At 44.1% G+C, this 21,901-nt stretch overlaps 1 protein-coding gene and 2 pseudogenes across 2 annotated transcripts in view; 2 read left to right on the top strand and 1 right to left on the bottom strand.

The window, feature by feature from the left end:
- TOP3B (DNA topoisomerase III beta) overlaps positions 1 to 21,901 on the top strand; it is a 195,793-nt gene that overhangs the window by 112,315 nt on the left and 61,577 nt on the right. For both annotated transcript variants that reach the window (XM_063964784.1, XM_063964785.1), the window contains one exon: positions 19,822 to 19,968. In XM_063964784.1, the coding sequence (XP_063820854.1) occupies positions 19,822 to 19,968 (147 nt within the window). The remainder of the gene's footprint in view (positions 1 to 19,821; positions 19,969 to 21,901) is intronic.
- Positions 15,186 to 15,303, bottom strand: LOC134944151 (5S ribosomal RNA; annotated as a pseudogene).
- Positions 16,602 to 16,719, top strand: LOC134944097 (5S ribosomal RNA; annotated as a pseudogene).

The following is a 21,901-nucleotide window of genomic DNA, read 5'->3' as shown; positions in this document are numbered from 1 at the left end:
CAATGTACAGAAACAATGTAACCCACCCAAATATAACTCTCTGCACGTTATATCTGCCCCACCTGCAGTGCAACATGGTTTTGCCAATTTGCTTGCTTTTTTTGTTTGCTAACAAACCTGAATGACCCCCTAGTCCTGTCTACTAAAGTTTTTGTGTGTTGTCTCTATTGTTATGTGATATCATCTACTGGGGTAACTGTTCTCACATACTGACAATGCTTCCTCTTTACTCCCTGCCTCTCATTGAGCTGGCAGAAGCCATCGGCCTGGTCCTTCTGTCCCATATTGATAGATCGGTGGAGAAAATAGATTTAATATTACATGCTGCTCTCACTAAAATGGAGTCACCAGCAAATTGTTTGACCACAGTTGCTGTTGGTGCCGGCGGTCTTTAAGATCGGGCCACTCTTCCTCAGCAATTATGTTGTCAACAGACCAACTTTCCTTCATTCCTGATTGCTGATTGATATTCTCCATTACCAGCAAAATCAGACTACCTTTATTTATGTATTTATTTATTTATTAACAGTTTCTTATATAGCGCAGCAATTAGTCTCATAATGAACATCAGATCTCCTGTAGAACCATAATGGTCTAGTCCAGAGGTTCCCAAACTGTGTGCCGTGGCTCCCTGGGGTGCCTCGGGACACTTGCAGGGGTGCCCTGGGTTGGTGGTCCAGGACCAATTCAAATTATTCATGGTCAATATAATAGGCAAAACCAGTGCTGGTGGCTGCCAGTCATAAAATATGTGGCCAAACAGAAGCATATCTTGTCCCTCACCACACAACTGACCCTAAGGATGACATATAAATAGACTTAATGTAATATTTCTTTCTAAATTTCTCAATAAGAAATTTTTGGCCTAGGGGTGCCGTGAAAAAAATTCTGATATTCTAGGGAGCCGTGATTCAAAAAAGTTTGGAAACCACTGGTCTAGTCTATTCGAATAGAGGTATCTTATGCTCTGGGTGTAGCAGCTGACAGACCAGTTACCTTTTTGACAGTGTTTTTTGCCTGTGCTCTAATGGGCTGGCAGTTGCAGACTCTTCCTGGCTTGTGTCGGTGAATTTTTTTGGAAAGATGAGACAACTACTTCTCCATGGTTCACTTTCAACCTAGCTCTCTAACACTGAACTCTCATACCAGCCTCGTCCCTGAGCACCCTTTTACATTTGACCTTGTTTACTTTCTTAAAGTACAGGTCTTGATACTGGTTAACTTGTGTTTTGTTCACCACTGTGGTCAGTTATGACTTGTCTGCACGTAGATCACTGTCTAAGGCTGTGTCCGTCCGTCCCCTCCCCTCCCCCCCGTAAGCATAAGACGTGCTTGCTGCCATTAGTTATTTGGTGTTTATATTACCTTGTATTCATAGTGATGTGTACTTTATATTCAAGTGATGTACTCATTAGTTATCATACTGTTTACTTATGTAGTTCTGTCATACTTTAATAGCAGTAGATTTGCCCTTCCTATGGATAACCTATCTTTTGATTGGCTACAACACTTTGCTTCTGGCTACAGTAGGTTAAATAACTGCAACAATGTTTTGTTTGTTGGTTTTTTTTCTTTCTTAGATTTTTATTGTAATGTTATTGTTTATTTGGTTTTACCTTTCTCTCTATGTTATGTTTATGCTCCCTTCTGTTTAGTTGTTTCCATCTTCTTTTTCTACATAGCTCTCTATCATCAACTAGGGGACACTGGAGATCTAGACAGCTGGGGATATGAAGGATGCAGGCCGGAGGTAGCACAATGTAGTAATAAAACAATTATGCACAGCTAGCTCCTCCCCCTTCACGCCTCCCATCCCGCCAGTTTGAAAAATTGTGCTAGGAGGTAGAAGCACAGGAAAGGAGCTATTGCTCCCTAAGGATTTTCTCTAAACAATTCAGTGGCCCGATCCCACCTGACTGAAAGGAGGCTGCGGGTGCAGGCTGTCACTAAGGTGTTCTTGCAGTACATGTGAGGCAAAGATCTCGGTGGAAGGCATCAGCGGCTCACTCAGGAGATCTTCAAACAGTGAGTTGCTCTGAGACAGCGCGGCTCTTAAACTCCCTAGGGGGGTTCATGCTGACAGGTACACGGCTCCTAGGTAGGCTCCCCCGCCGGGCACAGCGGTATGGTTAGACGGCGCAAGGTGGCGGCGGTCAAGCGGCGCGGGTCTGTTAGTGACCCGGTGTGAGACGGAAAGCAGTGAGGTGAAGGCGCGCATACAGCGGAAGCGGGGGGAGTATCGCGGGAACCACAGCTATGTTTAGTACAGACGCTGCTAGCAGGGATGCGGATCACGCTTACATGAATACAGGGGCTGAAGTCTCCTCTATACAAGGCAGTCAGCGAGGTGAATGTAAAAATTCAGTTGCGGCGATTTTGTTTTGCATTTAGGCTGTTGGAGCGGACATTATACAGTGAAGGGGGCGGAAATGTTGGGAGCACTTTGCCCTGCAGATAGAGACTTAATAACGGCAGCCATATATGTCCTTTATAGTTTCACACGTATAGTGAGGCTGGGAGCTAGATTTGCGCTGGCTCTGAACAAAACAGTGATATAATATTTGAGCACTGTTGGTTGAAGATCTCACTGAATTTTTATTTATGATGATAAAAACTCATATCACTGTCTTCCAAGGGACGCTGCTGACAGGTCCTGCGGAGGAGGCGCATCGGAATCAACCCTGTTACGACTCAAGCTGTCTCAACAGTTGGTGGTGTGGGGTTTGTAAACGTCTGGTAAAAAAAAACAAAATTTTTTTTAGATACAATTCCACTACTCCACTACTTTTCATTGCTCCCCATATCCGTACAGTCTTTCTCCATATGTACTAATAGAGGGAAAGCACTGCCGGTTGGTGTGTGTGTGTGTTTAACATGGCGTCTAAAGCACCATCAAGACCACAAAAATTTGTTGTGTGTGTTCTAAATGTGAGAAGAAGAGCACAAGTGTTGGCAGCACTGGGGTGTGCGACACAAGTTTGGGTATGGACGCTCAACCTGGGAGCAGTGGTCCATCCGGGACATGGGAAAATGCCCCAGCAGATATTTCTAAAGAAATGGCGGAATATCGCAAGCAACATTTAGAATAGGCTGCGGGTTTTTCAAAGACTATGGAAGAATTCCTAGTTAGACTTACTCCACCCACACAGGTAGAAAAGACTGTGTGCAAATCTGCAGGAACAGTCGGGAGGGTCTCTTGGCGGATAAGGAAGAGAGGGAGTCAGTTGAGATATTTGAAGTCAGTCCTCAGGAAGAGGACTCAGAGGTCAAAGGGTTAGAATCCCTTATTGAAGCTGTTAAACAGGTCCTTAACGTCAAAGAAGAGGAAATTAAGGAACCTGAAGTTTTTGATCTGTTTAAGTCTCAGAAACCTTAAACGGCAGTGTTTACGATTCCTCAAACACTCCAGGATCAGATGGGAGAAGCATGGAAACAGCCAAATAGGCGCTTCCAATTACCCAAAAAGTTCACAGTTAATTATCCCCTACCTACGGGAGTCATGTGAAAATGGGAGGTGCCACCTATTGTGGATGCGTCCCTGGGTAGATTGTCAAAAAAGACAATCTTACCATTACCGAATGTGACTACACTAAAAGGATGTGTCAGATCGTAAGTTGGAAACGGCAGGAGCATCACAGAGACCTACAATTGTCAGTGCTTGGGTTTATAAGGCTATCGTCGCTTGGGCTGGGCAAATACTTTGAGCAGTGGTGGAAGATGATAATCGGGAGGAAATAGCTAGACTAGCAGAACATATCAGTGAGTCGGCTACTTGCATTTGCCAAGCTACAAGGGATGCTAGCAGGATAGCATCACGCATATCAGCTTCGGCTATATCTGCTAGACGGATTCTTTGCCTCAGAGATTGGCAGGTGGACTCAGATTCAAAGAAGGCAGTGTAAGCGATCCCCTTTGTAGGGGAGGCTTTATTTGGTCCAGAATTGGACAAGTGGATTTATCACAGGCCACGGCAGGAAAATCTACATTTCTGCCTACTACGTATACTAGAACCACACCACCGGTAAGAAGAAACTACTCTGGTCCGTGGTTCAATTTTTTTAGGACTAGAGATGTGCGGCGGGCACTTATTGTGTTTTGGTTCTGGTTCCATGCTCTTGTTTTGGGTCTGGATTGGTTTTGCCAAAACCACCCTTTCGTGTTTTGGTTTTGGATCTGGATGATTATTGAAAAAACCCCCGTAAAAACAGCTAAAATCACGGAATTTGGGCGTCATTTTGATCCTACGGTATTATTAACCTCAATAACATTCATTTCCAGTCTATTCTGAACACCTCACAATATTGTTTTTAGGCCAAGAGGTTGCACCGAGGTGGCTGTATGACTAAGCTAAGCGACACAAGTGTGTGGCGCAAACACCTGGCCCATCTAGGAGTGGCATTGCAGTGTCAGACAGGATGGCAGATTTAAAAAATGGGCCCCAAACAGCACATAATGCAAAGAAGAAAAAGTTCTTCAGTCCGGACCAGATACTCGCTCCTGACTGCTCTGCATCACCGCCAGCGGGAGGGCAAGGAAATCTTATCCTTTTTCTCGCAGCCCCAGTTGCGGGAGAAAATGAAGGAGGAGCTGTTGATGGGTCACGTTCCGCTTGAGTTGACAATGTTCTCATCAGCAGGTCTTTGAACCTCTGCAGACTTGTGTCTGCCGGAAAGTGAGATACAACGTAGGCTTTAAACCTAGGATCGAGCACGGTGGCCAAAATGTAGTGCTCTGATTTCAACAGATTGACCACCCTTAAATCCTGGCAAAGCGAATGAAGGGCTCCATCCACAAGTCCCACATACTTAGCGGAATCGCTCCGTCTTAGCTCCTCCTTCAATTTCTCCAGCTGCTTCTGCAAAAGCCTGATGAGAGGAATGACCTTACTTAAGCTGGCAGTGTCTGAACTGACTTCACTTGTGGCAAGGGTTGGAGAACCTTGCACAAGACTGAAATCATTCGCCACTGCACTTGAGTCAGGTGCATTCCCCCTCCTTTGCCTATATCATAGGTGGATGTATAGGCTTGAATGGCCTTTTGCTGCTCCTCCATCCCCTGAAGCATGTAGAGTGTTCAATTCCACCTCGTTAGCACCTCTTGCTTCAGGTGATGGCAGGGCAGGTTCAGGAGTGTTTGCTGGCGCTCCAGTCTTCGGCACGCAGTGGCTGAATGTCGAAAGTGGCCCGCAATTTTTCGGGCCACCGACAGCATCTCCTGCACGCCCCTGTCATTTAAAAAAAAAAATTCTGCACCACCAAATTAATTGTATGTGCCAAACATGGGACGTGCTGGAAATTGCACAGATGTAATGCACGCACAATATTGGTGGCGTTGTCCGATATCACAAATCCCCAATAGAATCTAAGTGGGGTAAGCCATTGTGCAATGATGTCCCTCAGTTTCCGTAATAGGTTTTCAGCGTGTGCCTCTTAAGGATGATACATAGCGTAGCCTGCCTAGGAACGAGTTGGCGTTTGTGAGATGCTGCTACTGGTGCCGCTGCTGTTGTTGCTGCGGGAAGCAATACATCTACCCAGTGTGCTGTCACAGTCATTTAGTCTCCCCTGTTCCACTTGTCCACATGTCCATGGTTGAGTTGACAATGGGTGTACCTGCATTTTTTAGGACACTGAGGACACTTTTTCTGACGTCTCAGTACATTCTCGGTATCGCCTGCCTAGTGAAGTGGAATCTAGATGGGATTTGGTACCGGGGACACACTACCTCCATCAATTCTCTAAGTCCAACTGAACTAATGGCGGATACCGGACGCACGTCTAACACCAACATAGCTGTCAAGACCTCAGTTATCCTCTTTGCAGCAGGATGACTGCTGTCATATTTCATCTTCCTCGCAAAGGACTGTTGGACAGTCAATTGCTTAGTTGAAGTAGTACAAGTGGTCTTCCGACTTCCCCTCTGGGATGACTATCGACTCCCAGCAGCAACAACAGCAGTGGCAGCAGTAGGCGTACCACTCAAGGATCCTCCGGAGGAATCCCGGTTAGGAGAGGACTCCTCAGTCTTGCCAGTGACATGGCCTGCAGGACTACTGACGTTCCTGACTGAGGAGGAAGTTGACGTTGAGGGAGTTGGTGGTGTGGCTTGCAGGAGCTTGGGTACAAGAGGAAGAAGGGATTTAGGTGTCAGTGGACTGCTTACGCTCTTACCCAAAGTTTCACAACTTGACAATGACTTCTGATGAATGCGCAGCAGGTGACGTATAAGGGAGGCTGTTCCTAGGTGGTTAACATCCTTACCCCTTCTTATTACGGATTGACAAAGGTAATACACGGCTTGACACCTGTTGTCTGGATTTGTGGAGAAATAATTCCACACCGAAGAGGTGGCTTTTTTGGTATTTTGCCCAGGCATGACAATGGGCTTATTCATCCCACAGGCAATAACTGTCTCCCCCGGTGCCTGATTTAAACAATCCTCATCACCATCAGAATCCTCATAGTCAACTTCCTCCTCAGCGCCAGCAACACCCATATCCTCATCCTGGTGTACTTCAACAGTGACATCTTCAATTTGAATTTCAGAAATTGGACTGTGGGTGCTACTTCCAGCACTTGCAGAGGGCATGCAAATGGTGGAAGGAGCCACCTCGTCCCATTCAGAGTTGGGAAGGTCAGGCATCGCAACCGCCGACACACTTGGACTCTCCTTGGGGATTTGTGATACCATCTTAGAATGCACAGTTCTTTGCTGTGCTTTTGCCAGCTTAACTCTAATCATTTTTCTAGCGAGAGGATGAGGGCTTCCATCGTCATGTGAAGCTGAACCACTAGTCATGAACATAAGCCAGGGCCTTAGCCGTTCCTTGCAACTCCATGTCGTAAATGGCATATTGGCAAGTTTATTTTTCTCCTCAGACCATTTAAATTTCTTTTTTTGGGACTTTTTACTGAACTTTGATTTTTTGGGGGGATTTTACATGCCCTCTACTATCACATTGGGCATCAGCCTTGGCAGACAACGTCGATGGCATTTCATCGTCTATGTCATGACTAGTGGCAGCAGCTTCAGCACTAGGAGGAAGTGGTTCTTGATCTATCCCTATTTTATCCTCTATGGAAAAAACTGGATGAATCTGCACACTCAGTTATTTGGTATTTGTCGGCTAAAAAGCCAGTAGTGGATTACCCCAATGTTCATTACAACTGTATTTCTATTGAATTATGGGGGGTGCTTCCTAAGACAACCAATAGATACAACTCCTTTTTCTCTTCTGTGTGTTGTTGTGTATCTGTAAGGTGCACTCAATATAAAAATTCACTTTTATTAATACATTTAAAAATTGTTGTCTTGCGGAATTCCATGCATTAGCGAAAAAATAACATAAAAACAATTCAGAGTGTAATAGAATGTGCTCAAAGATAGAAAGAATGTGAGTAATAAAAGAAAAGAAAAAATGTCTGCTCCGTTGTTTGTTTCTTTCAATAAACACACAATTCTGTGTGTTTTTATAGCCTATTCCAATTCACACATGAACATTACTCTCCACAGATCAAGTTTTCTATAAACTGTTGTCATTTCACATTCAATATTATTTCCCTTACTGTGGTATATATGTGTATCCAGGGGTATCAGTGTATTGGTTCCAGACAGGTATCAGATAGTTTTAAATTCCTCCTTTTAATTCTGGTTCCAACTACAGTGAAGATGAGTCATCTATGTTTACCAATTGCCAATCAATAGCATTTGTACATATAATGTTGCAAAGTTAGATCCCTCTGCTGGTAATAGCAGTTAATTCCAATATTGCAACTGTATCTTATTATTGATGCATATTCTCTATGTCACCAATTAATATTCATGTACCGTATATTAAGAACTCTAATATGGCAACTGTATCTGGTTGTAAATACACACTCTATGGCCCTCATTCCGAGTTGTTCGCTCGTTGCCGATTTTCGCTATGCTGCGATTTGTTGCTAATTGCGCATGCAGGGCGCATGCGCTTAGTTATTTAACTAAAAACTTACCAGTTTTGCTGTGGATCCTGCGGCGCTTTTCAGTCGCACTGCTGATCGGTGAATGATTGACAGGAAAGGGGCATTTCTGGGTGGTAACTGAGCGTTTTCCGGGAGTGTGCTAAAAAACGCAGGCGTGTCAGGGAAAAACGCGGGAGTGTCTGGCCGAACGCAGGGCGTGTTTGTGACGTCAAACCAGGAACTAAACGGACTGAGCTGATCGCAATCTGTGAGTAGGTCTTGAGCTACTCAGAAACTGCAGGGAATTATTTAGTAGCAGTTCTGCTAATCTTTCGTTCGCTATTCTGCAAAGCTAAGATACACTCCCAGAGGGCGGCGGCCTAGCGTTTGCAATGCTGCTAAAAGCAGCTAGTGAGCGAACAACTCGGAATGAGGGCCTATATCTCTAGATGATATTCATACACCATGTGTATAAAATCAATGGTATGTACTTATATATTATACAAATTGCATGCTCAGGAGTACATTGTTCACGTAATGATTCAATACGCTGACACATAGGTGTTTTAATATGGACTCCAACCTTAAATCTAAGTAGCACAGTTCCAGGTTCTCACACTGGGTGCAATCTGGTTACTTTATTTCTTTCTGCTAGTTGAAGCCGTATTAACCAGCCCTGTCGGCGTTGCTTTTCCTCTGTTATGTGTGACAGTATCGGGTAAATGTTGATAGTATTGGTTTTAATTCATGCAGTAATGTCATATCCAATCCCTTTTCACACATGAATGTAATAATATTGAATTCCCTCAATTCTGGGGCAGAGAGAAACCCGTAAGGGGAGGGGGGGTGCCATGTCTATTGAATGGATGGGATTTCTTGTTTTATCCAGGTGTGTGTACACTATTAAATCCTCCTAATGTCTCCTATACCAGTTTATCATATATATCCGTTGTTTAAATGTTACACACTTATTTATTTTGTACTTGACTTACATTAGTTAATTATGTTAAGTATACGTATTTCAAATTATTGCATTAGTTTCCATTGAGTCAGGCAGACTTGGAATTCCATATGTCGGGTAGTAGATGCTAATAAATGACAATCAAACAAGATTCGTATACTAATAAATCTCCATTCGGCTTGGTGTACTCCAGATATATATAGTTAGATAAAATATTGATGTATATATAACACCGTTTGCCAACAGACAAATTATCTAAGCCTCTCTAAATAGGTCAGTTGTATATTAATAGGTTACAATTTGCTGCAACGGAAACCGAGTTACTGCTGCCGTTGTACCCCAAATATAATAGGGCAAAATACAGGTGTATAAATAACATAAATTGCCAGCGGACAGATTCTCTGCGCCCCTCTCAATCATTCAGTTATATGCTTATAAATTGCAATTACTGCACAGGGATCGTGTTACTGCTGCAGCTGTACTCCAACATAATTGGACGAGATACAGGTATATAAATGACACAGATTACCAATGAACAAATTGTCTGAACTCCTTTAGATAAATTAGATATGTGCTTATAAATTACATTTGCTATAAGGGAACCAGGTTGCTGCTACGGCTGCGTGTTTGATTGGCATTTGTCCGATCAACGGATAATCCCGTAAGGGCCGTGCAGCACCGAGTTTCCCTTGCTACATGTACATGTGGACTAGGCAGTATAAAACATATTTTCTTTTGGTCAATCCGGAGCAGACATTACGCCTATACACGTATTTCGCTATCTGCTTCATCAGGGCTGAACCAGTCCACAGCCCGAAAACAGGACTCTAAGCCTACTGACAAGACTGTGGCATGACAGTCTCCCATGGTGGGCGCACAGTTGAAAAGGTTTCAGGATGCCTGGGCCGAAAGCTCACCAGAAGTCTGGATCAACAATATTATTTCCCAGGGATACAAAATAGATTTTCTAACCCGACCTCACAGTCAGTCCTTTACTACAGGCCTACCTCGGTGCCCTCAACGAGCGAGGGCATTAAACACGGCTATTCAAAAGTTACTTCTGATGGAAGTAATTATGCAAGTTCCGGTTTCTCAAATAGGAATGGGCTTTTATGCAAAAAAAATTTGCAGTACCGAACCCGGATGGTTCAGTCAGACCAATCGTCAATTTAAAAGTGTTAAATCAATTCCTGATGGTTTACAGATGCAAGATTGATAGTCGGTCATTGCGAGCCTGGGGCGACAGAGTGATCGCAAAAACGCGCTATAGCGCGTATTTTACCCCATAATGAGGATCGGGGACTTGCTTTTACAAAATGAGTGCGTCCCTGGGGACGCGCTCCGTTGTAGGCAGTCCTGTACCTCCTTTGATCTCTCCTCCGGGTCCCGCTGCCAATCTTGTGGCTTCATTGATGTCTCTGGGTCCAGCGGCCAATCCTGTGGTGCCTTTTAGGTCCTGCGGCCAATCACATGTATACACTGAGGTCTCCCCCTCAAACCCCTCCAATAGCCGGGCTTCCGGGAGGACTAGTAGACGGGGAGGAGGAGCTGTTGGTGCCTTTCACTCCTGTATGCAGCTGCGGCACCCGTACTCAGAAGGCGGCCCAAACTGCAGCGTTAACAGGATTTCTCTGCAGCCACCTGTCTCCTCCCCGTCCCAGCGCTGCTATTCACTTCTCCCCCCTCACCGCCGCGGCCACTCAGGATGCGGGGGCATGCGCCGGTGAATTCCAAGGCTCTGCGCGGCACTTACAATGCTGAGTCCTGAGTGGCCACGGCAGTGAGGGGTAGAAGCGAATAGCAGCGCTGGGACGGGGAGGAGACGGGTGGCCGCAGAGAAAGCCAGTTAATGCTGCAGAAGAGGTTACTACATCCCACCCACAGCAGTGAGGAGCTACAGAGAAGAATTTCAAGCAGCCCCAGGCATGGATGATTCATGTTAGTAATAAACATATGGGAAATTGGGATGGCAACAGCTAACGATTCAAACACTGGGGGTGAGGGCAGTGCCCAGCATACACCAACACAAATGCACACATTGGCCAGCATAGTTACCCCACCCCCATATACCCACACCCTCCATACACCCTCCATAGCAACACAGTGTCATCACATGCACCCCATCATACACACCCCCAATAATACCCACACATTGTCCATTATACACACTCACACAGTGCCAATCATACGCACTCCCCACAACGTGTTCACAGTGCCCATTATACACACACTCATCTGACACCCCCTCCACTGACACCCGTGATCACTGTGTCTGGGGACGACAACTGGGGGTCCGAGATGGTGGCTACAATGTGCCTAAGTGGTCACCTGGTGCAATGTTTGTAACGTGCTCTACCTGGCGCATTGTGTATAACGTGCTCTACCTGGCGCAATGTGTGTTACGTGCTCTGCCCGGCGCAATGTGTGTAACGTGCTCTGCCCGGCGCAATGTGTGTAACATGCTCTGCCCGGCGCAATGTGTGTAACGTGCTCTACCCGGCGCAATGTGTGTAACGTACTCTACCCTGCGCAATGTGTGTAACGTGCTCTACCCGTCGCAATGTGTATAACGTGCTCTGCCCGGCGCAATGTGTATAACGTGCTCTGCCCGGCGCAATGTGTAGAACGTGCTCTGCCCGGCGCAATGTGTAGAACGTGCTCTGCCCGGCGCAATGTGTAGAATGTGCTCTGCCTGGCGCATTGTGTAGAACGTGCTCTACCTGGTGCAATGTTTGTGTGCCCTACCTGGCGCAATGTATATAACGTGCTCTACCTGGTGCAATGTATATAATGTGCACTACCGGGCGTATTGTGTATAACGCGCTCTACCTGGCGCAATGTGTATAACGCGCTCTACCTGGCGCATTGTGTATAACGTGCTCTACCTTGTGCAATGTTTTTGCTTTACCTGGTGCAATGTGTCTAAGTGTTCTACCTGGTGCAATGTTTATATGTGCTTTACCTGGTGCAATGTATATAACGTGCTCTACCTGGTACAATGTATATAACGTGCACTACCGGGGGAATTGTGTATAACGTGCTCTACCTGGCACAATGTGTATAACATGCTCTACCTGGCGCATTGTGTTTAACGTGCTCCACCGGGTGCATTGTGTATAATGCGCTCTACCTGGCGCATTGTGTATAACGTGCTCTACCTTGTGCAATGTTTATATTTGCTTTACCTGGTGCAATGTGTCTAAGTGTTTTACCTGGTGCAATGTTTATATGTGCTCTACCTGGTGCAATGTATATAACGTGCTCTACCTGGTGCAATGTATATAACGTGCACTACCTGGCACATTGTGTACAATGTGCTCTACCGGGTGCATTGTGTATAATAATGCGCTCTAACTGGCGCAATGTGTATGAAGAGCTCTACCTGGTGTAATGTGTATAAAGTGCTCTCTACCTGGTGCAATATGTATAACGTGCTCTACCTGGTGCAATATGTATAACGTGCTCTACCTGGCGCAGTGTGCATAGGCGGTTCTACCTGGTGCAATGTGTATAAGCGGCACTACTGTGTGGTGTAATGTGAATTGGCACTATTATGTGGTCACGCCCCTTCCCCATGAAGCCACGCCCCTTAAATTTTGCGACTGCCTATGCTTTCCGATCTGCCAGGTGGAACATCAATTCACTTTATGCCTAGGGCACCAAAATGTCTAGTTACAGCTCTGGTACAGGGTGTCCTGCATGCTACACAGCCCAGCAGCATTGTCACCCCATCCCCCCACCTTGCAACACTTTTGTAGTGTCCAAACAAGATTAAGATTAATAAGAACCTTCATTCCGATGGGACCCAGAAAAAGAACGGTAGGACCCCAATTTTTGAAAGTGAGGGGTCCCTGGGACCCACTTTTTTTTGGGATCAGCGCGATCACTGGGCGACAGGAATTCATGGTGTCGATGGACATAAAGGATGTGTACCTGCATGTCCCAATTTGGTCTCCACCCCAAGCTTATTTAAGGTTTGCAGTGGACAAGAATCATTACCAATTCAGAGCTCTACCGTTCGGCCTATCATCAGCCCCGAGAATCTTCACAAAGATAATGGCAGCGAAATTGAGCTTGTTAGAGGTAACAATAATGCCGTATCTAGACGACCTTCTTATCAAGGCTCCGTCCCAGGAACTATTGATCCGGGATGCTCAGATCACTCATCAGATTCTAATTCGACACGGCTGGATTGGGAACTTCAAAAAAAATCCAATTTGCAACCGACACAGAGAATTCAATTCCTGGGTCTCAGATACAATACAACTGAGAGTGTTCCTTCCAGAGGACAAGATTCGAGACATCAAGGAAGTGGTTCTACAGAACCAGACTGTATCTCTGCATCTTTGTATACGGCTTCTAGGAAAGATGGTAGCGTCTTTTGAAGCGATCCAATACAGCAGACTACATTCCAGTCCTTTTCAGCTAAATCTGATTGCTCAAGGGGCAGGCATACATCTACTCCTTCCCCGAAGAATTCGCTTGTCACCTCAGGCCAAGACCTCGTTGATTTGGTGGTCGGGACACAAGAACCTATCAGCGGGAAAAAGGTGTGGAATCTGGGATTGGATAATTTTGACAACGGATGCCAGTCTCAGAGGATGGGGTGCAGTACTGGGAAACCATCAGTTTCAGGGGAGATGTACACCGTACAAGAGCAGCCTACCAATAAATGTACTGGAACTACGAGCCATTTACAATGCACTTCAGGCGGAAAACCTATTACGAGCTCAGCACATGAGAGTGCAATCAGACAATCAGGGAGGAACAAAAAGCCGCGTTCCCTTAAAGGAGGCTTCAAGGATTCTGTCTTGGACAGAAAAGCACAACATAATCCTGTCGGCAGTCTTCATTCCAGGTGTGGAGGCAGATTACCTCAGCCGTCACGATACGTGCCCAGGAGAGTGGAGTCTACACCCCCAGATCTTCGACGCAGTGGTAAGACGGTGGGGGGTTACCGCAGATAGATCTAATGGCCTCTCGAAACAACCATCAGCTTCCAAGATATGTGGCCAGGACGCGGGATCCAGCAGCACTGGACATACGAATTGGTATACATATTCCCACCGTTTCCCTTGTTGCCAACAAAGGTGAAACAGGAAAGAGTGTGGGTAATAGCACCGGACTGGTCTCGCAGAAGTTGGTACTCTGATCTGAAGGGACTCCTGGCAGAAGTTCCTTGGAGACTGCTGCAGAGGGAGGATCTGCTATCACAGGGCCCATTTCTACACCCAGATCTGAACCGCCTACGTTTGACGGTGTGGTTCTTGAGACCAGGATACTAAGGGACAAGGGAGTCCCGAAATCGGCTTTTTCTGCCATGTTAGCGGCAAGAAAGCCAGTCACTGCTTCACACTACTATAGAATCTGGAAGAAATACATGGACTGGTACCAGCCTAAAGGTTGGAAACCCAGAGAATTCCACCTTGTTGAGGTTTCTCCAGACTGGTTTGGAAGGAGGTTTGCGGTTGGGATCTTTGAAAGTGCAGGTGTCTGCCCTTTCAATTCTTTTCCAGCAACGTGTGGCGTCCTTGCCGGAGGTTCAGACATTTTTACAGGGAGTGTTGAGATTACAACCACCTTTAGGTTCCTCCACGGCTCCGTGGGATCTAAATTTGGTTTTAGCCTTTTGAGATCTGACCTTTACGAGCCTTTGGAACAAGTACTTAAAAAACTGGAGAGAAAGAAAACTCTTGTGTGGGCGCACTCTTGAAAGAAGAAGTGAGAAGAAAAAATTCTTCAGATATAAGTTGAAGAGATATTTAAAACATATATTTATTGAGTAATTAATTAAAAAATTAATAATATCCCACTGTGATCAAAAAGAACAAGGTTTTTTGATTTTTGATTTTTTTAGAAAAGATATGTGAAAAAAGAAAAAGAAATGTTCTGGTCTAAGTAATCACACGAGACGGATTGGAAAGGTTACAGACACCTGATAGTCTGGCAACCGTTTCACCTGACCAGCACAGAAATTCTGTGTTAATGAAACCAAACAGAGAGATCCAATTCTATGTCTTTGAGAGACCACTGAGGGGTCAATACTGGACAAATTGCTGGTCACCTGTTGTACATATATCACAAATTTAGCAACATATCGTACACATTCCTGAAAGTTTTTAATAGTTGACGTGAGATGGGAGAGAAAAGAAGGAAGAAATAATAGAAAAAAAGAACAAAAATGGGTATAGAAATGGGGGGGGAAAGGGGGGGGGGGGGAAGGAGTGAAATGTGGTGATACTGCTGTTGGTGTCCACCCTTCAAATGAAGGGGAATAGTGTCCTTCTCTACAACACCAGGTATTCCCAGGAAGTCTCCTCTCAGGTACTAACCTGGCCCAACGCTGCTTAGCTTCCAAGATCGAACGAGATCGGGCATTACCAGCGTGGTATGATAGTAGAGAGGCTATCTACCAATGAGAGTGCACCTATATAGGAAAGGTGAAAAAAAGAAATGATAGACAAGAATCTGAATAGTATGTGGATCTGCTTTCCACGTTAGGCAAGGTGATTTATTTACCACATGGTTAGTGATACACCCTGGATCGTGGATGAGAGTCCACTGAAAAAGGGATGGGCCAGTGAAGAAAAGAAAAACAAGGGGAGAAGAAAAGGGAAAAGAAGAAGGGGAAGAGGGGAAAGGATATGAAGTACCAGAGAAATATGTTGGTCTAAATATATTGATAGACACAAGATGTTTATCCCAAAAAGAGAAAACCGATATCTCAATATGTGGCAAAGATTGAATCACATCTGAAAAAACGTCAGGTAAATTTGTGAATTAGATATGATACTAGATATGTTGTGTGCATAGGCACCTATGAGTGCAGTGATGCAAATTCACTGTTTGCATCAAAATTGCATAACATCTGGAAAAACGTCAGGTAGATTTGTAAATTAAATATGATGATACCAGATATATTGTGTGCATAGGCACCTATGAGTACAGTGATGCAAATTTACTGTTGATATAAGAACCGTGCAATGCACAACTTGCTACTAGATTTCTCCCGAATAGCCTGATAGGTTAATTGCCCTATATATATGAGGATTGATGAATTGTAATATAGGTGGCAAATCCCACAGATTAAGATCACTAGTATCTCTTATGCATAGTTACACATGTCACCATACAGATTAGGATAATAAGCTTGATACTCATAGTGTGATGGTGTCAGATTGCGGGAGACTATGGTAGCCAGTGGTCCTCCATGGAAGAATCTCCTGTTGGGATCCGTAGAAAACGCGTTTCGCCCGTTGGGCTTGTTCACTTCCGGGATCTCGAAACGATGGGAATATGTATACCATATCTAATTCACAAATTTACCTGACGTTTTTTCAGATGTGATTCAATCTTTGCCACATATTGAGATATCTGTTTTCTCTTTTTGGGATAAACATCTTGTGTCTATCAATATATTTAGACCAACATATTTCTCTGGTACTTCATATCCTTTCCGCTCTTCCCCTTCTTCTCCTTCTTCTTTTCCCTTTTCTTCTCCCCTTGTTTTTCTTTTCTTCACTGGCCCATCCCTTTTTCAGTGGACTCTCATCCACGATCCAGGGTGTATCACTAACCATGTGGTAAATAAATCACCTTGCCTAACGTGGAAAGCAGATCCACATACTATTCAGATTCTTGTCTATCATTTCTTTTTTTCACCTTTCCTATATAGGTGCACTCTCATTGGTAGATAGCCTCTCTACTATCATACCACGCTGGTAATGCCCGATCTCGTTCGATCTTGGAAGCTAAGCAGCGTTGGGCCAGGTTAGTACCTGAGAGGAGACTTCCTGGGAATACCTGGTGTTGTAGAGAAGGACACTATTCCCCTTCATTTGAAGGGTGGACACCAACAGCAGTATCACCACATTTCACTCCTTCCCCCCCCCCCCCCCCCCTTTTTTCCCCCCCCATTTCTATACCCATTTTTGTTCTTTTTTTCTATTATTTCTTCCTTCTTTTCTCTCCCATCTCACGTCAACTATTAAAAACTTTCAGGAATGTGTAAGATATGTTGCAAAATTTGTGATTATATGTACAACAGGTGACCAGCAATTTGTCCAGTATTGACCCCTCAGTGGTCTTTCAAAGACATAGAATTGGATCTCTCTGTTTGGTTTCATTAACACAGAATTTCTGTGCTGGTCAGGTGAAACGGTTGCCAGACTATCAGGTGTCTGTAACCTTTCCAATCCGTCTCGTGTGATTACTTAGACCAGAACATTTCTTTTTCTTTTTTCACATATCTTTTCTAAAAAAATAAAAAAAACCTTGTTCTTTTTGATCACAGTGGGATATTATTAATTTTTTTATTAATTACTCAATAAATATACGTTTTAAATATCTCTTCAACTTATATCTGAAGAATTTTTTCTTCTCACTTCTTCTTTCAAGAGTGCGCCCACACAAGAGTTTTCTTTCTCTCCAGTTTTTTAAGTACATGTACTTTCTAGCTCTGGGCGCACCGCCAATAGGGACTACAATTGAAAGGTTTTTTCTTTCCAATATCTGTCCATTTTGGTTTCCTTTACCTTATCATAATTCATACCGGTGCCAGGTCATTCTTTCTTTTGTGAGCCTTTGGAACAGGCAGATCTTAAATATGTGTGCAGGAAGACAGTCTTACTTCTTGCTTTTGCTTCGGCACGGAGGGTCTCTGAATTGGGAGCCCTGTAATGTAAATCCCCTTCCTCAGTTTTCACTAGGATAGTGCGGAACTCCGTATGAAGGCGGAGTTTTTACCTAAGGTGATTTCTGATTTTCACATAAACCAGCCAATTATGGTTCCATCTTTCCAGGGGGTGTCAGAGGGGACCCTTCCCTGAATGTGGTCAGAGGTTTAAGAGTGTACGTACAGGCTACTAGTTCCCTTAGGAGATCAGACGCTTTGTTTGTTCTGTATGATGGCCCCAGGAAGGGTTGGCCAGCTTCAAAACAAACCTTGGCTAGATGGATAAGGCTAACCATCAAACAAGCATATATTTCAGGCGGTAAGAGAGTTCAGTTTCGGGTGGGTGCTCATACCACCAGATCAGTAGGGTTTTTTTAGGCTGCGGCTAGAGGAGCTTCCACTGCCCAACTTTGCAGAGCTGAAACGTGGTCATCAGCACACACGTTCACTCGTTTTTACAAGTTTGATAATTTTGCATCTAGAGATTCAAATTTTGGACATTTGGTTCTACAAGCTTTGGACAGCACTCCCGCCCATGGGAGTATCTTTAGGATGTCCCCAGCTGTCTAGATCTCCAGTGTCCCCTAATGGATGATAGAGAAAAAAAGAAGGATTTTGGTACTTCCCAATAAATCCATTTCTCTGAATCCACTCGGGGACACTGGACGGCCACCTCGGTGCTGTCAGCCTGCGTGTTCTTGTTCTTTTAATTCAAACATGTTGGTTAATGTTTTGGTAGTTCTTGGTTGCTGTTTGACGTTGTGGTATGGTTGGTTCCTTTCCGTATGGCTTTGGTCTTTCATGTTCCCTCGTCTCTCCATCAATTTTTCAAATTGGAGTGATGGGGGAAGGGCGCGAGGAGGGAGGAGCCAGCTGTGCATAATTTTTTTTTATTACTACATTGTGCTACCTCCGGTCTGCATCCTTCAGAACCTCAGCTGTCTAGATCTCCAGTGTCCCCGAGTGGATTTAGAGAAATGGATTTATCGATTAGTACCAAAATCCTCTTTTTTTCCAGTTATCTATCTGGGCTATTGTAACCCCACCACTGCAATGTTTTGCAGTCTCGCTTTAGTCCGTAGTTGGGTTTTTTCACTTTGTTCTTAATATGTCTGTTCCTCTCTGATATCCACTCCAGAGATGGGCCTGTTTGTTTGAATAGGAAAATTAAGAAATTTAGTTGAGAAGTAACATTTTAATACTTTATTGTCAACACTGCGGTTCTGGTTTATTTGATTTTTTTAATTTTTTAACATTACATCTTTATTGAGATCATACAAGTAAAACATAGGGATACAGAAGAGAAATGGGGGTAGGCAAAAACACTAGGGGGATAGGGACGACAAGTCATCCAAACGCTTCATATAAAAACACAAAATGCAGCAATATAATTCAAGCGCCTGATTCCACTGTCGGGGATTTGTTTAAATTGAAAGGAGGAGAGGGGGGCGGTTCTGGTTATTAACTCTTATGTTTATTTTTTCTAATTACCACTTGCTTTATGTATTGCCTTTATTTGTCTTATATGGATGCCACCTGTGTTTTCTCTATATATTTTATACACATCATTTATTTCTAGTATCTACTCCCTGTTCATGTCTAATCTGCGATAAGACTTTTCTATTACAATTGTATCATTATGACATGCTTTAATACAGGCCTGGCCAGCCTGTGTCTCTCCAGCTATTGTTAAACTACAATTCCCAGCATGCTCTGCTACGCTTATGCTATTAGGAAATGCTAAAACTGTGGCAGAGCATGCTAGGATGTGTAGTTTCACAGCAGCTGGAGAGCCACAGGTTGGCCAGTGCTGCTTTAATAGAAAGATTTAAAAACAAAAATGATGTTGAAATAAAATACAACTACATTGTTTAGATGAGCGACTCTCATCCACTGGTACACATATTTGAGTCATGCCAGCACTGCAGCTTTTTGTTGTTCCATACTTCTAGTTCTCGCTGTGCCAAGGGTCACATTCCCATACTTTACAGCTGCTCTTAAATCAAGTGATTTTTCATTTTGTACAAATGTTGGCATACTAAAAATAGCTCTCAGAAATATGGTCACCCTGCCTAGAAGTCTGTACTACACATATGTATGTTTAATTTAGCGTACAATGTACATGAATTCAAAGACTAACCTTTGTTATCTCTGAATCAGGCAACGAGATAGATTAACTTTTTCAGGCAACGAGATAGATCAACTTTTTCAGTCAATTTATCTAATGTTATTTACTTTCTACCAAGGTGGTGACGCATGGCGGCTATATGAATATATAACCCGACATTTCATTGCTACCATAAGTCATGACTGCAAATATCTCCAGACAAGTATTGCTTTCATTGTGGGCCCTGAACGATTCACGACCACCTGCAAGGAGGTGATATCTCCCGGTGAGTTAACTGTGTGGATATGGGTGTGCTTTTGTGAGTAACCCTAATATGGGAACTAGGTAACAAAATCTTAATTTTCTACAGGTAAAAAAGTCTGCAAGTATAGTTAATAATGTAGGCTGTAAATATAGGATTCCTTAGTATGGAGACCTTTAATTCCCTGGGGTGCCTCAGGACACTTGCAGGGGTTCCCTGGGTTGGTGGTCCAGGACCATTTCTAATTATTTATGGTCAGTGTAATAGACAAAACCAGTGCTGGTGGCTGCCAATCATAACATATGTGGACAAATAGATGCAAATCTTGTCCCTCACCACACATCTGAACCTAGGGATAACATATAAACACAATTTACTTTATTTAATATTTATTTCTAAAAAAAAACTCTTGGCCTAGGGGTGCCGTGAAAAAAATTTGGGTACTCTAGGGCGCCGTGATTCAAAAAAGTTTGGGAACCACTGCTTTAATTTGTTTGCTGTCTAATGTTTTGCAATCTTTATTTAATGGAGGCATTTTTCATCTACACTTAGAAATGTGCTGCTGAGGAAAAGTTGGTTGTTAATAACAGGTGTTATAGTTGACTTGCTGCAAAGCACTTGCTGCTTTGAGCCTCTGATATTTTTTGAAATGTTTGAAGCGTACCCTTTTTCCATTCTTGTGTACAGTAGCCTTTCATCCTGGCTGGTGGAACTCACATACAGATTACAGATGTGTCCTACTACATCTAGCCTCAATATGCCATGCAGCGGCAGATGCCTGTCATGAGTTTGCGGACTGGTTCGTACAGCTCTGCTAGCGCCGTGTGTCTTTATGTGCTGAAAATCTTGTTGCGGCTGGGACGCACCAGGAGACACTGATGATGAACACTTGTATATCTTTGTGCGACTGAGGGGTAAATGTATGATACCGGCACGTATCGTGCCGGTGTCATACAGGCCATGCCTGTCAGTGGGCATCAGCATAGTGGTTATGTGCTGTGTCTTACCTCCCAGGACGGCTCACTGAGCATGCAGGAGTTCTCACAAGATCCCACGCGCAGCCCAGAGCTGGCCACAGCCAGGGACAGAGCTGTCACTGCTGTGGTGAATGGGCAACTACACCTGCAGCTGTCAAAATCGATAGCTGCAGGTGTCGGAACGGTCAGTGTCACTGATCATTCATACATTGCCTGCCACATAGACGTGCTGTCTTTTAGATAGCAGCGCTGATATGTACAGGGGCTGTCATTTTGCACGCACCACTGCTGTCATATATGAGGGAGAAGCGGTATCAGTGCACATAATGTGCGCTGATACCACTTCTCCCCCATAATGACAGGTAGTACATCTACCCCTGAGGCTGTGTATGAAGCACAACAGAACTTGGTATGGAAAAATGCCGCGGCTACTGCATTGTAGCAGTTTGTATGTAGATTCATAGATTCAGTCACACACAGATAAACAAGTGTCACATATTAAATTAATCAGCACAGTTATCCCGGTGCATCCTAGCTGCATTGCTTTGTGTTTAAAGGGGGGTACACGGAGAGATCCGTGCTTAAATTCTAAGCTATTTGACTAGATTGCTTAGAAATTAAGCACAGATCTAAATGTGTGTAGGGTAACGACGGTCCCGCGCGTCGCTATCGCCGGCTCTAGATTTGGCATGTGCCAAATAGATTTGCCAAAGCTAGTGAGATTGCTCATTTCACCGCTGGGTGAAATGATCCCTTCCCCCCCCCCCCTAGAAACTTATGCCAAGAGGGGCTGTTTGGCGCGACTGCATAAAGCTGTATGAGGACACATCTGTACTGTAAATATATGAACCTTTCAGAAGAAGTCCTCAGTACAGTGCATTCTAAAAATGGTGGGAGAGGTCCATATTAAAGATAGCAACCGTTTTAAGTAAACACTTTACACTGACATTTAAATTCACATATCTATTAAAAACGTGTAT

Source organism: Pseudophryne corroboree, chromosome 1 (genome assembly GCF_028390025.1).
Source record: "Pseudophryne corroboree isolate aPseCor3 chromosome 1, aPseCor3.hap2, whole genome shotgun sequence".
In the NCBI taxonomy this organism is placed as follows: domain Eukaryota; kingdom Metazoa; phylum Chordata; class Amphibia; order Anura; family Myobatrachidae; genus Pseudophryne; species Pseudophryne corroboree.
The sequence above is the reverse complement of the archived record's forward strand: the minus strand, read 5'-3'. Positions and strand labels throughout refer to the sequence as shown.